The sequence below is a fragment of the Vulpes vulpes genome, chromosome 13 (assembly GCF_048418805.1).
Source record: "Vulpes vulpes isolate BD-2025 chromosome 13, VulVul3, whole genome shotgun sequence".
Classification (NCBI taxonomy): domain Eukaryota; kingdom Metazoa; phylum Chordata; class Mammalia; order Carnivora; family Canidae; genus Vulpes; species Vulpes vulpes.
In genome coordinates, this window is record NC_132792.1 from 93,759,539 (window position 1) to 93,775,834 (window position 16,296).

Genomic DNA, 16,296 nt, shown 5'->3' on the forward strand with positions numbered 1-16,296 from the left:
ATCAAAGTTGAAGACTTTAGTATAAGCAGACTCTCTTTTTTTCCCAAAAAAAATTCTGGCTCTACCAGCTATGCCTAGAGAGCTATTGTTGCTTTCTGAGGGCTACAAAGAACTGCTTGGAAGAATGTAGAATGCAGTCTGTGCAAGGCTTCTGGCTCTCCACCCCCTTCATTTACTCTCTGATGTATAAAACACACATAATCTCAGGGATAGCAAAACATCCCTGGCAAATAGCACAGCAATACCAACACATCATCTGCCCTACAAGCTTCCAGGATGCAAAAAAGGATAGTGGGAGGGGCACCTGGGTGGCTCCATCAGTTAAGCATCCAACCCCTGATTTCAGCTCTGGTCATCCAACCCTGCATCAGGCTTCACGCTCAGCAGGGAGTGTGCTGGAGATTCTCTCTCTCCCTCTCCCTCTGCCCCTCTCCACTCCCCTGCATACTCTCTCTAAAATAAATAAATAAATAAATAAATAAATAAATAAATAAATAAATAAATCTTTTTTTTTTTTTCAAAGCGGGGGATAGTGGGAACAGGGGCTAGGAGTTTCACCATTAGATTGGGTTCTTTTATGTTCAGATTCCTTCCCCAATTCCCTGTTGATAAGGACAACATAGGAGATGATCAAAAAAAGAATAGGACAGAGGGTAGGACAGATCCATAAAGTTGCTGCTGACAGCCTTCTGGCCTTCACTTGATAGGAATGTGTCATTTATATATTAGGACTGCCTCAGCAATAAAAGCAGCATGGCTTGGCATCAGCTCAGTCACAAAAACAAATTCAAATGCATGCAATATTTTTTTTTTAAGTAGGCTCTATGCCCAGTGTGGACCACATTGCAGGGCTCGAACTCATAACCCTGAGATCAAGACCTGAACTGAGGTAAAGAGTCAGACATTTAACTGACTGAGCCACCCAGGTACCCCCACAATAAAATGTTTCTACTGCTGCACATTATTTGATGATAAAGCAATCATCCAGATGATCTAAAATGTATTCATATTATTTTTGAATTATTAACAAAGTTAGAATTTAAAAATTCTCAGAGTACTTACAGACTTCTACATATCCTTGCTTCCTTGTTTAAGAAACATTGCTTAAAGATATTTATTAGGTTTCCTCAAACTTTAAAATCTGCTAAGTTAAATTCTACAAAGTTATGTTATCACCTAGGTTAGTCGCCACCTATCCAACCTATGACAGGAAAGAAATAATAGCTACCCAAAGATTTATTTTGAGTGGTAATTTTTGTGGGCCAAAAACCATTCTGCTATTAAAAGCTGCAGCTTTGGCCTTTTCTACTGGGTTCTCTTAGCCACCTTTAAATCTCCAGTCATTGTCAAGTTTCCATGTGGTTAGGGTATTATGACTACCATCTTTACCTTGGCCACATTGCAATTTTATTTTTTTAAAGATTTTATTTATTTATTTATTTATTTATTTATTTATTTATTTATTTGACAGATAGAAAGAGCGTGCACACAAACAGGAGGAGCAGCAGACAGAGGAAAAGGGAGAGGGAGAAGCAGGATCCCTGCTAGCAGGGAGCCTGAGGTGGGGCTCAATCCCAAAACCCTGGGATCATGACCTGAGCCGAAGGCAGACACTTAGCCGACTGAGCCACCCAAGTGCCCCATGCATTTGGCTTCAGAAAACATTAATTAGTGCAGGTTAATTGGGGCTTTGTGTGTTCCAGCCAGACTTTCGCATGTTTTCCTGATAAAAAGCAGCTTTGTAAAGAAATCTTAAACGTTACCTGCTCAAGTATTCATCTACGCTTGTCTTGTTAAGTGTGTGTATATGTGTATGTGTGTGCGTGTGTGTGTGTTTGCATGCCCACAGGTATGAGATTGATTGCTTCGTTATAACTTGTCATAAAAAGCTACTGGCATGCTTAGACTGTCTGGGCAATGTTCTTCTAATACATCACCTCTTGAGTAGCCAGCTGGCCATGTCATGAGTCAGGTCTCTTCAGATAGTACAGGCGTCAGCATTGAGTTGGCCACAACCACCTATAACTGCCAGGTCATAAGCACTGGCAAGTTGAGTGGGAAAAAAGGTGAAGGTAGTGTCTCTGTGACCTGTGTTATACAGTTCCTGGGGAGAAGAATTCCAATCATGTTGCAACTGACTTGTTGAAGAGGAAATGTTTACTGTGGCGCTGTCCAGATAAGTTCAAAGGAACTCCACATTAATATGGTTACCGCATCACCTCTTTCCCTGAACTCTATCTGGGCTTGGGCACCTGACCTGTGCTGATACTCCTAAAGAAAACTGGAAATCCTTGCTTCCTCTGTCCAGAGATGAGTCCTAGCTCTCACTGTGAGAGTGTAGTTTGTCTCTACATTTCTGGGTCGGGGAGGGATATTGAGTAATGATTTGTGAGCCAATCAGTCAATTTTAAAAGGATACATTTGTAAAATTACCACATCCACTCTTGAACACATCCTTTCAACCAAGTTTTCAGAGAAAATAAGAAACCTATTAAAACTCAATAGAAAGTGAAAATAGAACACTTGGTATAGAGCATTACTGTGTATGTGTGTTGTGTGTCCCCCTTATGAATACACAGTGGCCATCAACTGTAATTCATCAGAAGTGAATTAATCTTGTTCTCATGACTTTTTTATTTTAGATTTAGATAATGAAACCTTCCAAATTTATCAACCACAGCTAACGGTTGCCAGAAAACTCTTATCCCAGGTGTGTGCTATAGCAGATAGCGGCAGTCAGAGCCTGGACCTCGGCCACTTCAGCAAAGTGGACTTCATCATCATTGTCCCAAGATCAGAGGTTCTGGTCCAGCAAACTCTTCAACGGATTCGACAATCAGGTGAGATTGAACTTTCAAAGAAGAACCTACAGAGACCAGCCTTAGATTCCTACGGTCTCTTACCTTTTTGCTTAATCTAAATGTTTACAGGATGATTGCATCCTTTTTTACAGTATTACAAAATCATAAGACCACTTTAAACATTATTTCAAATTTATCTGTAACTTTTCCTTCAAAGGACTCTGACCCTTTTCCCTCCTAGGACAAGGGTAAATTGATGCACATGTTTGCCTGATACTATTAAATCTGTGATGTAATTGGTAGACTAGAAGCTGGTCATTCTTTTATGAGGAGAAATGTTCTCAAGGCAGGGATAGCCCTACATGCCACTTGAGCTATGCCACTTGAGCTCCTTCTATGGTCAGATAGGTCACATTCTCATAGGTGGCTTCTTAGATATTTAGCACACTACCAGCACATTTAGATAGATAGAAACCAGATCACCATTCCCCATAGGAACAATGATAACACCTACTTAGAAAAATACAATTAGGAGACTCCTAGGGGGCTCAGTGGTTGAGCATCTGCCTTTGGCTCAGGGTGTGACCTGAATTCCTGGGATCGAGTCCCACATCAGGCTCCTTGAATGGAGCCTGCTTCTCCTCCTTCTGCCTGTGTCTCTTCCTCTCTTCCTGTGTCTCTCATGAATAAATAAAATCTTAAAAAAAAAGAGGGGGGATCCCTGGGTGGCGCAGCGGTTTGGCGCCTGCCTTTGGCCCAGGGAGCGATCCTGGAGACCCAGGATCGAATCCCACATCGGGCTCCCGGTGCATGGAGCCTGCTTCTCCCTCTGCCTATGTCTCTGCCTCTCTCTCTCTCTCTCTCTCTCTCTCTCTCTCTCTCTGTGACTATCATAAATAAATAAAAATTTTTTAAAAATTTTTTAAAAAATGAAAAATACAGTTAGGGACACCTGGGTGGCTCAGTTGGTTGAATGTCCAACTTTTGATTTCAGCTCAGGTCTTGATCTCAATGTTAAGTGAGTTCAAACCCTGCACTGGGCTTCACACTAGGCATGGAGCCTAGTTTTTAAAAAAATACAAAGTTAGAATTTCTCCTAATGACTCTCAGAGAATGAGTATGGAAGAAAAAATATTTTTTCCATAAAATGGAAAAGGGTGGGGAGCAAAAACTCTAGAAGTCTGTGGTAAATAATATCCTTTTCAGACATAAAATTTACCTAGAATTAGAAGATGCAATAAATAATTCAGAAGACTGGGACAGCTGAAAATACTTGCCTTTGTAAGCTAGGTTTGAAAAGGAAATTACAAATATCGAGTTGCTTCTGAGTACCTTAGCTGAAAGAAACATTCATGCACACACAGAGATTTTAGCTGGAGGATGAATCTTTTTGCCACAGTAAAAATTTGTATTTTCAATATATTTGAAAACAAGTAAGAAGAAAAATTCAAGAGAGCTTACAATGTAGTTTATTTGTAAAAAAAAAAATGTAGTTTATATGTTTCATACCTATGATACAGTGCTTCTTAAACTTTAGTACGAATATAGATCACATGGGGATCTCGTTAAAATGCAGATTCCTCTTAGCGGGCCTGCGTGGGCTCATTTTTTTTTTTAATTGAGGTATAATTGACACATAATTTTGTATTAGTTTCAGGGGTATAACATAATGATTTGATAATTGTATATATTGTGAAATGATCACCACAATAAGTCTAGTTAGCATGTTACCTTACATAGTTGCAAACATTTTTCTTTTTTTTTTTCTTGTGATGAGGACTCCTAAGATTTACTTTCTTAGCAACTTTCAGATATGCAATACACTATTATTAACTATAGCTACCATGCTCTACATTATATCCCTGGGACTTATGTATTTTACAGCTAGAGGTTTTACCTTTTGACCACCTTTACCCATTCCCCATTACCCCATCCAGCAACCATCAGTCTCCTTTCTATATCTATGAGCTTCTTTTATGTTGTTGTTGTTTGTTTTGTTCTTTTAGGTAACACATATAAGTGAGATCTTACGTTATTTGTCTTTCTCTCTCTGACTTATTTCAGACTCTTCATTTCTAACAACCTCCCAGGGGATGCCAATGCTGTTGGTGGGAGGGCCAGACTTTGAGTAGCATACTCTATAAGAAATCTCCCATTATTTGTTCCATGGGCCAAATGAGCTGACAGACAATAGTTTTTTTCCTTCTTTATATGTAACTGGCACACATGTAAAGTCTTTTCATACCTTCTGGAGGCCCAAGTGCCTGGTTAACAGTGCAGTATTTTTTATAGCCCCTAAAACTCTGAATGACAAGTTACAAAAGGACCTATTACAAATATTGACTGATAGATGATTAGCCAGAGAAGATCAGATACTTTCTCGTACAATTCACCAGAGTGAGTTCTAGGCTCTCTACACTACTGGCCATTTCTGCATTTCTCTCTGCCTCCATTGTGGGAAATGGATAAGCTGTAATTGTACCAACACTCACCAGATTTTTTTAATGGATTTTTTTAATGGATTTTTTTACTTCCTTACCATGGAGGGAGTGCCTTCTTTTATAGGTGTTTTATTTCCACCAACTGGCCTCTGTGGCCTTCCTGAGTTTGTGATCTGATATCTGAAATCATGCTTGAGCAGACACATCATAGCACCTGTTTCAAGTGGTGAAATCATCCATGGTCAGCAGTTGTGCTTTCTTCAGAGCCTTTTCCTGAAATAACCTCTTGGTGACCTATACTTTCACCTTTCTTAACAAATGCAAGACCCTAAATAAAACCTTGCATTTTTGATAGATGAAGAAATTGTATACATCCTTCCTTTTTCCTTCTCATTGCTCTTTTTTCTAACGTGAGAACTGTAAGATTATAAGTCCTCAGAAATGTACCAGAATTTGACCAATTACTAACCTTAGGGTCCAGAAAAATCAATGTTAAGGAAAAATTTAGGAAATTCAAAGCAAAGCATATCTTAAAAAGTATTCATATCTTGTTTTGGCATACATACTGAATTTTATGCTGCAAAAGCAATCACTTCTACATGTTACAAAATAACTTTGTTCATTTTATTATTAAAAAAATGTAGTTGCATTCTTTACTTTGAAAAATAGAAGAACCAAAGTAGGAAAATTTCAACATGTATAATCCCACTATTCAAGGGTAACTAAATGGTAAATCTGCATGTTAACAAATGACTTAATACCTAGAGTTTCAGGCTTTCTTCTCTGCCTGTGTCTGTTTTTTCACCTGACATTACAGTATGTACATTTTTTCTATATCATTAAAAGTTTTTATAAGCATCATTCTTTTTTTTTATGATAGTCACAGAGAGAGAGAGAGAGAGAGAGAGAGAGAGAGAGAGGCAGAGACACAGGCAGAAGGAGAAGCAGGCTCCATGCCCCAGGAGCCCGACGTGGGACCCAATCCCGGGTCTCCAGGATTTCACCCTGGGCCAAAGGCAGGCGCTAAACCACTGCGCCACCCAGGGATCCCTATAAGCATCATTCTTAATGTATATGTAGTATGCCATATCATAATGGCACCCAAATTTATTTGCTTCATATTCTTGGAACACATAATAATTGATAGTTGAAGAGCAACCACATTTAAGGTGTAAAGAGAAATTGTCCATAGCACAGTAGCAAGCAGGAGATTATCCACTAACACACTCAACATCAGAGCTATGAAAGGAGAAAAGGTTCTCAAGAAATCATCTCATTCCGTTTCCTTCTATTTCACCATGTGACTCTATAGGAGAGCTTCATTTGCCTAAGGTCATAGAGGGCAGTGCCTTGGGGTCAAGCACTGGCTTTTCATTTCTGCATGCCTTATGTCTCATTTGTGCTTCTCTTCAGCTGAGTACAAGTAGACCCTCAACTAATGTTTAAATGAAGGGCTGGAAGGAGGAAGGGGAGGGGTGGACAGAAGGAAAAACAGTGTCCAAGTGTTCTGCTTTCTGGTTCTATTTGCCTTTCCTTAAAGGAAGCATTTCAGCAGCTAATTGGCCAGGAAAAGCACCTGGCAGGGAGAAGCAGCAAGGGCATACAGAAAGGCCACATCCTTGGCAGCCCTTGTGTGACTGAAAGAAAAGGTGAAAATAGAAACCATCACATTGTGCAGACTCAGCTCTAAGGCAAAGCATGTGATGCCTCAACTCCCATTCTAATTAAGGAAGGGAGGTAGAGAGGAAGAAAAGAAAAGAATACATTATGGAAAAAATTGGAAGGTGAAAAAGAAACCAAAGGGATTAAACATTTTCAAATTTGCCCAAAATGGATTTGTAACTGCTGGAATGATCAATGGAGCATTGATCAGCATAAGGAATTTTTAGACTATAGGAAATACTTCTGTTTTAATGTTATTTTTAAAAACTTTGATGTGGTAGCATAATTCTTTTAATTCTAAGGAGACCCCACATTCTGTAAATTAGAACACTAGGGTATCAGTGTGATCAAATGCAAGCCAATTTCAGTTCAAGGTGGTTGGGGTGACAATAGGAAGTATTAGTGACTGTCCATATTTTCTTCCTCCCTACTTTTAAAATGGTGTTTGAGGGGGTCCCCAGTGAATGGTAGCAGGAATTTTTATTCTGCTGAACTGACACAAATTTGGTACCTTAACACATGCCTGCTTATATAAGAAACAGATAAATATTTTTTCTACTGATATGTAGGTAGCTTATTCTATCCATACGGAGGTAAAGAGGTTTTAAGGAAGTCAAAGAGAGGGATTCCCTAGGTGGCTCAGCGGTTGGGCACCTGCCTTCGGCTCAGGTCATTATACCAGGATCCAGTCCCATGTCGGGCTCCGTGTGAGGAGTCTGCTTCTCCCTCTGCCTATGTCTCCGCCTCTGTGTGTGTGTGTGTGTCTCTCATGAATAAATAAATAAATCTTAAAAAAAGGAAGAGATTAGAAGGGGAAGTGAAGAGATAGTGGAAAGCATTTTAACTTTCTAAAATAGATTTTCTTGGCCTCATCAACCTCATGCTACCTTGTCAGTCACCTAAAATTTTAATAGAAAAAACTATTGGGCAGTGACAGCCAGCAGGAAATAGGATCCCAGAGAAGAAAGTACGAGGAAGCTACTCTATTCTGAGGTGGAATGGGGAAACACTAGAGATTTATTTGCACAAAGACAAGTACCTAAAGTTACCTTTTTTTTTTAAAGTGACCATTCTTAAAATTATTTTCCAACCATGTAGTTAGCTGCCCAGTGCCCAACCCTTGTTTGTGGTTGTTGGCATTTGGCTCCCAGCCTCAGCCTTCCAACCTGCCATCATCTGGAGGTACTGCCTATCCATCCAATATCCTAGCTTCTTGGTAACTTCAACTCCTCATCCATACTCCTCTGCAATTGCCTGCTCCTTAGTCATATTCCAGACCCTGCTGGATCCCACAATCATCCATTCCAGTATCCCCAATGCCAGACCACAGGCTTTCTTCCTACATATTCACAATGTTGGACACTATAGGAGAAAGAAAGTCAACACTTCCAACTGATAGCATCATAAACTCTTTTTGGCTGTCTAGTTGGATTTCTCTCCCATTCCATAGTGGCTGGCTACTATAGACTCTGGTTCATCAAAATTTATGTCTTCATCCTTCTCTCTAGGCAAATAACCATGCCGTGTACTTATCTCCTGGCCCACCCTCAAAAGAAGAAAACTTCAGATAAAAACTTCCTGCTCCCAAATCTAGAAACCTAACTGCATACACACCTACCTTTTCCCCTTCCCTCCTGATCAGTGAAAGAGCTCAGGTAAACCTGACTCTCCCACCTTTCTCTAGATGCCATCCCTTCTCATTCTCATGGACCTCACACTATCAACTATCTTTTCACTTATTGCCACCTTCAACCTCTTTCTTTCCTGGGGCTCATTTCATCCATTTAAACCTGCCTCCACTCTCTCAGTGTCTGTTAATCCTACCTAACCCCTTCAGCTCACCCTCATCTGGTTAACTACCAAATTTACTGAGAGAGTTGTCTATTGTTACCCTGTTTCCTCATCTCCCACTCGCTCCTCAGCACCCTACAAACTGGCCTCCACTTCCCACCCCCCACCCTTTTAGGACTCTCTGCAGTATTACCAATACCTTTTCAGGCCTTATCTGAACTCTTGACAGCATAGGAGACCTCTGTTTCTTCCTTTAAATGCTTCAGTTCCTTTGGCTTCCAAGACACATTCTTACCCAACTTTTCTTCTGCAGCTTATGCACCCAATGCTCATGTATACCTTGTGGTGCTCCAGCTGTGGCACTCAACTGCTGTCTTGTGGCTGTGTGTTTATTTGTGCTCTTTCTCCACAAGTAAAGTAAAATATTCAGGGAACATCTCTGTGGATGGCACAGTGGACACTTAATAAATATTTATTGAACTGAATTTTTGTAACATTTTGTTGAAGTGAATTTTAAGGTAAAGACCATTTTAAAAGGAAGCCGTAGAAACAATATTCAGTAGTCCTCTGGCAAAAACCAATTTGGTTATTAAAACCATATTTCAGAAATCCGCTTAGGCTAAAAGTAAAGGCCTTAAATATGTGTTTATTAAGTGTGTCTGTCAGGCACAGAGGGCACTGAGGTTGTATCTGTATGTTCAGAATGCTGTTCTTGGGCAGGACAAGTGCTGGCTTTCTTCCTTCAGCCAAACTGCACAGTAGTATTGACTCACACAAACAAGTTTGCACCAAACCCAGAGGAAAGAATTCTTTCCAGGAGGAGGACAGAAGGGAGCCAGCCGGGCCACCAAGAGACAAAGGAACCCAATGCAGTGAGCACTGAAAACAATCAGCAGGGATTTTAATCAGCTATTCCAATTCAAGATTATTTATCTGCTGAAAAGAGATTGCCAGGGTGACGGAATGCCCATTGTTATCTTAATACTTAAAAACTCAGGATGCTCTAATAATTTAATATTTTCTTGATTTTTCACATTCTTTTAAACAGTAGAATTATTTTTGCATACCAAAACTTTGGAGAAATTAATTCCATCCAAAGAGAAGATGAACAGCTAAAACTAAGAGTAGTTGCATTTTTCTTTGGAATATCTTCTTGATGAGAAGAGCAAGAAATAAAAATAAAAAATAAAAAATTTAGAAATAAAATGCTTTGTTGAAAAACATCAAGGGATAAGAATGTACAAGGCAGATGCAGTTCCCTCCAAACAAACAAGCAGTGTGGTGAGGCATTGATTTGGGTACCGGGTCATCTTTAATGATACCTGGACATTTTAGATTTCCCTGATCATTACCAGTTTGATGTGATATTCAGGCTGATTATCTACTTCCAGCAATGGGTGCTGGTCACTCATTTAGACTTTTCATCTTTGTGGAAAGGCCTTTGACACTGGTGCTCAGAAGATATTATGGATTTGGTGTGTAAGTCCTTGGTTTTATTCTCCTTCAAGACACTCAGGTGGTAGAAAAATTGCTGCTTCCCCTTTAAAGGTTTTAGAGTAATAGCCTCAGAAGACATGATGTTGTTTCTCTTTAATCCCATAGAGGGGAATACAGGTTAGTGCTCAAGCTTTCCTTAAAACACATTTGGCTCCTGTAATCTTCAGTAAAGAGAAAAAGGGACAAATGGTGACAATCAAGCTGCTTGAAGTCCTTGACCATCCAAGAAGTCTCCTCTCCAGAGATGTTTCATCTTGATTATTTACATGGAAGATGTTTGCAACTGAGGCACCGCTTGTGGTGCCCCCCCAACTTCAAATTAATCGCTTTTAGGGAACTCAGTGATTCCCAACCACCACTGGCTCTGTTCTAGAACTCAGCGAGTTGCAAAATGTTGTAAAATAAGAAGAGTTACTGATGCCTTCTGAATTCTCATTCATGTTAAGAATAATGTCTGTTATTTAAGCAGCCATGACCCTGAATCTCTCAGGGCTACCACCAGTGCCCCAGGTGGCTCCTGCTGATGTCCATATTTTATGGTGGAGTTGAAAAAATGTGACACAGTTGTTCATGATTTATTAGAATAAAAACTTTTATTTAATCTTATATAACTGTGATAAAGAAATTATCTAGAAGACAGAAAGTGACCTTTCTCGAAAAGCCTTTTCCTAGCACTTCTGACCATTTTCAGATTCCACACCTCTGTGCATGTCTTTGAAAAACAAAACAAAACATGAACCTAAACCAGAGGCTAATGAAATGTTTATCTATATTAAGTAGAATAGATATGGATGAGTATAACTTTTATAGAGTTTTAACTTTCAATCCTTATAAATGAATTATGAATTTAAAAATTAAAATGGGAAAACCTTAATATTGAATGCAAACAGAAATAAATGAACCTAACTGCATAGCATATCAAATTAATATTGTAGCCACACACCAAAAAGAATTAATTCAAGTATTTTTAACACAATTTTCTTATTGTACACTCTCTGTGTGATATATCCTAAGAGCAAAAAAAAATTGCAAGTGAATTTTGAATTTTAATCCAAATATTGTTGAGAGTCGTGTTGATAATTTTAAAACTATTTTGTGTATATCACAGGGTAGAGCAAATGAGTAAATATTTTAATGTTGTTGAACACCAGGGTTCTCACATGAAAGAAGGGAGCCTCAAATATGGAATGGGGAAAAGTAAGTAATATTCCTTTTAGATTTAAATTGGATATAAGTATGAACTCATAATTTGAAAAGAACTAAAAGTGTTTCCTTACTATGCACTGAATGGTCTTAAAAATAGTGATCTCAGTATCAGTATGTACGCTTAGCTTCTAGATAGATCTTGGCTTATAAAAACTATTCTTTACTATCTCAGTTCTGAGGTGGGAACTTCTGAGTTGGAATCTTCTTGTATCAGAAAGTGAGAAAGTACTCAAAGATTGATAGGAACGTTTCAAGAAGACATAGCAACCTGCTTCAAGGGCCTTTTACTAGCCAAATTTGGTAATTTTGAGTATCAAAAGAAATAATGTTAATGGATTGTAACCTATTGAATTTTTTTAATCCATGGGTCCATAGGTAATAATAATAAAAAAAAAAAAAATCAAAGGGGCAGGAGATGTCCAGGGTTGGGGTCAAGCCCTTCTTTACAAAAAAGTACCAGCTAATAAATGTAGGAAAATATATAGAACTAGAAAATCTCTATTTTGCATTACTGATGTAATTACTGATTATGACAAATATCATCAACAGTAAAATCATTAAGTAGGGCAGCCTGGGTGGCTCAGTGGTTTAGCGCCGCTTTCAGCCCAGGGCCTGATCCTGGAGACCCCGGATCGAGTCCCATGTCAGGCTCCCTGCATGGAGCCTGCTTCTCCCTCTGCCTGTGTCTCTGCCTCTCTCTCTCTGTGTGACTATCATAAATAAATAAAAATTTAAAAAAAAGATCTTATTAAAAAATAAATAAATAAATAAATTATTCAAAAAAATAAATAAATTATTCAATAAAATGTCATTTGGGAACAAATATTCCCACAGTCTCAAAATGTCATCCCACATATTAAAAATTACAAAAACAAAAATGTATCTTTACAATGGAGAGATTTGGCAGTAGGCACTACCATAACCAAGTAATCAAACTTTGCCTGCTCCAGTTATAGGTCAGATTGATATTATGAGCAAAGGGAAGTACACAATGTCACCTCTGAGGTGTCATTGCCAAAAATGTTTAATCTGAGTCCAATCACAAGGACACAAGTCCAATCCCAGGCAAATTCAGATTATATGGTATTCTACAAAACAATTAACCTGCATTTTTAAAAAAATCAACTGGGGCACGTGGATGGCTAAATCAGTTAAGCATTTGCCTTCAGCTCAGGTCATGAAGATCTTGGGATCAAGCCCTGCATCAGACTTCCTGCTGGGGGAGGAGGGATCTGCTTCTCCCTCTTCCTCATCCCTGCTCATGCTCTCTCATTATCTCTGTCTTTCTCTCAAATAAATAAAATCTTTAATTTTTTTTATTTTTAAAGATTTTATTTATGTAAGAGAGTCAGAGAGTAAGCACAAACAGGGGTAGGGGCAAAGGGAGAGGGAAAAACAGACTCCCAGCTGAGCAGGGAGGTGGTGGTGGTGCTTGATCCTAGGATCACTACCTGAGCCAAAGGCAGATGCTTAACTGACTGAGCCACCCAGGCACCTCTAAATTAAAAAAAATAATAATAAGTATCCATGAAAAGACCAATAAGGAAAAAAAAGGTAAGGGGGCTCTTTTAATTATGAAGAATAAAGAAATGTGGCAACCAAGTGTATTGCTTAATTCTTGATTAGATCCTAGATCTTAAAAGGAAAAGAAAAAAGTATAGCCCTGGGGCAATTAGTGAAACTCAAATATGGGCTAGGTATTAGATAGTATTATATCAGTGTTAGTTTAATTCCTAGGAAATAATAAAATTATGTAGGAAACTGCTTTTGCTTTTATGAAATACATATTGAAGTATTTAGGGGTAAATATTATATGTTACCACCAAATTATTCAGCAATAACAGCGACAATAATAATAAAAAGTAAATAATAATAAAAAGTAAATAAAAATCAAAAGTAAATAAAAAGTAAGTAAAGAGAAAAAGCAAATGCAGCAAAATATTAACAACTGGTGAATCTAATTGAAGGGTATTGCACTGGTCTTTCAACTTTTCTATAATATTAAAAATAGAAAATGAGGGGAAATAGTTGCTTTTCATTGATGATATTTCCATCAGATAGAATTTAGTATAGTTATTAATGTTTTCAAATAGTTTCTAAAATTCTTCCCTTTTAAGAAATTTTAAATGTTGAATAAATAAAGTTTATAAAATTTATAAAAGGTATTATAAATCACAATATAATGAACATTTATGTACCCATTAAAATAAGGAACATCAAACTCTTCTTTCCCTCCCTGATGTTAATGTTTCTCTTTTTTCAAAGGTAATAATTACTCTGAACTTTCTGTTTATTATTCCCTTGTTTTATTTATAGTTTTGCTAACTCCTAAACATTATACATTAGTATATGTTATATTAATTATATTAATATATAAACAATATAACTCCTAAACAATATATTAAATTTCACATCCTTTAGACTTTTTTATAAATAGAATCTGTACATGTGTCTGTAATTTACTTTTTGCACTCAGCATTACATCCCTGAGATTGATTCTGTTGTTGTATGTAATTGTAATTCATTTTACTGCTTTTTAGCGTTATATTACATGAATATATCACACATTTAAAAAATCAATTTAGGGATGCCTGGGTGGCTCAGCGGTTGAGCATCTGCCTTTGGCTCAGGGCGTGACCCTAGGGTCCGGGATCAAGTCCACATCAGGCTCCCTGCAAGGAGCCTGCTTCTCTCTCTGCCTATGTCTCTGCTTCTCTCTGTGTGTCTCTCATGAATAAATAAAATCTTTTTTAAAAATCAATTTACTACTGATAGACATTTAGATTGTTTCTAGTTTTTTTACTTTTTCAAACAGTGCTGGTCCACAAATAAGAATTTCTCTAAAAGTAGAATTGTTGTGGCATAGGTTAAGTACATTTTAAATTTTACCAAATAATGCTAATTTTCTTTCCAAAGTGATTCTATTTACACTCCCACCAATAATGTATGTGTTTCAGTTGCAAATATTTGATAAGGTCTTGCTTCTTTTAAATTTTTCTATTTCAAAATAATTTTAGATCTACAGAAAAGTCACAAAAACTGTGCAAAAATACAAAAATGAAATTAAGAAAACAATTTATAATAGCATCAAAAAGAATGAAATTCTTTGGCAGATATTTGACAAAATAAGTATAAAACTTAGAAAATATTGTTGAAAGAAATTAAAGAAGACCTAAATAAATGGAAAGACATCCTATGTTCATGAATTGGAAGGCATTAACACTTTTAAGGTGGCAATATTTCTTAAATGGAGCTACAGATTCAGTGCATTCCCTATTAAAAGTCCAGATGGCTTCTTTATAGAAATTAACAAGCTGACCATAAAATCCATACAATACAAAGCTGCAGTAATCAAGACCCTGCAATACTGACATAAGGATAGACATATAAATCAATGGGATAGAATTGGGAGAGTCCAGAAATAAACCCCCCTATTGGTAGCCAACTGAACTTTGACCAGGGTGACAAGACCATTCAATGGGCAGAGAATCTTTTCAACAAATGATATGGGGCAACTGGATATCCATATACAAAAGAATAAATTTGGACCCCCACAACACAAACAAAAAGTGACTCAAAATGAATTAAAGACTTAAACATAAGAACTAAAACTAAAAATTCATGGAAGAAAACATAGGTGAAAAATCTTCATGACTCTGGATTAAGCAATGATTTCTTAGGTATGATTCCAAAAGCACAAAAATAAAAAAATAAACTGGACACAATCAAAATTTAAAGCAGTTGTGTATCAAAGGACACCATCAAGAAAATGAAAGGGGGGGATCCCTGGGTGGCACAGCGGTTTGGCGCTTGCCTTTGGCCCAGGGCGCGATCCTGGAGACCCGGGATGGAATCCCACGTCGGGCTCCCGGTGCATGGAGCCTGCTTCTCCTTCTGCCTGTGTCTCTGTCTCTCTCTCTCTCTGTGTGTGACTATCATAAATAAATAAAAATTAAAAAAAAAAAAAAAAAAGAAAATGAAAGGGGTTGGGATCGCTGGGTGGCTCAGCAGTTTAGCGCCTGCCTTCGGCCCAGGGTGTGATCCTGTAGTCCCGGGATCGAGTCCTGGGATCGAGTCCCACATCAGGCTCCTTGCATGGAGCCAGCTTCTCCCTCTGTCTATGCCTCTGCCTGTCTCTCTCTCTCTTTGTCTCTCATGAATAAATCTTTTTTTTTATATTTTGTTTGTTATTCATGAGAGACACAGACTGAGAGAGAGAGGCAGAGACACAGGCAGAGGGAGAAGCAGGCTCCATGCAGGGAGCCCAATGTGGGACCTGATCCCAGGACTCCAGGACCACACCCTGGACCAAAGGCAGGCACTAAACCGCTGAGCCACCCAGGGATCCCATGAATAAATCTTTTTAAAAAGAAAAAGGAAATGAAAGGGAACTCACAGAATAGGAAACATTATTTTTTTATTTTTTTAAAGTATTTAAATTCCAATTAGTTAGCATACATTGTAATATTAGTTTCAGGTGTACAATATAGTGATTCAACATTTCTATACAGCACCCAGTGCTCATCACAAGTGAATTCCTTAATCTCTCCATCACCTATTTAACCCATCTCCCCATCTACTTCTCTTTTGGTAGCAATCAGTTTGTATTTTATAGTGAAGGATCTGTTTTTTGGGTTGTCTCTCTCTCTCTCTTTTTAATCTTTGCTCATTTGTTTTGTTTCTTAAATTCCACATATGAGTGAAATCATATGGTATTTGTCTTTTTGCATCTTATTTTGCTCAGCATAATACTCCCTAGGTCCCTCCATGTCGTTGCAAATGGCAAGATTTCATTCTTTTTTGTGGCTGGGTAATATTCCATGTTGTATATATACCACATCTTTATCCATTCATCAGTAGACATCTGGGATGCTTCCATAATTTGGCTATTATAGATA

General features: G+C 37.9%; 1 protein-coding gene across 7 annotated transcripts in view; it reads left to right on the forward strand.

The window, feature by feature from the left end:
• The window catches only part of GREB1L (GREB1 like retinoic acid receptor coactivator), a 257,957-nt gene that overhangs the window by 189,267 nt on the left and 52,394 nt on the right, over positions 1 to 16,296 (forward strand). For all 7 annotated transcript variants that reach the window (XM_072735060.1, XM_072735063.1, XM_072735065.1 and 4 more), the window contains one exon: positions 2,643 to 2,840. In XM_072735060.1, coding sequence (XP_072591161.1) covers positions 2,643 to 2,840 — 198 coding nt within the window. The remainder of the gene's footprint in view (positions 1 to 2,642; positions 2,841 to 16,296) is intronic.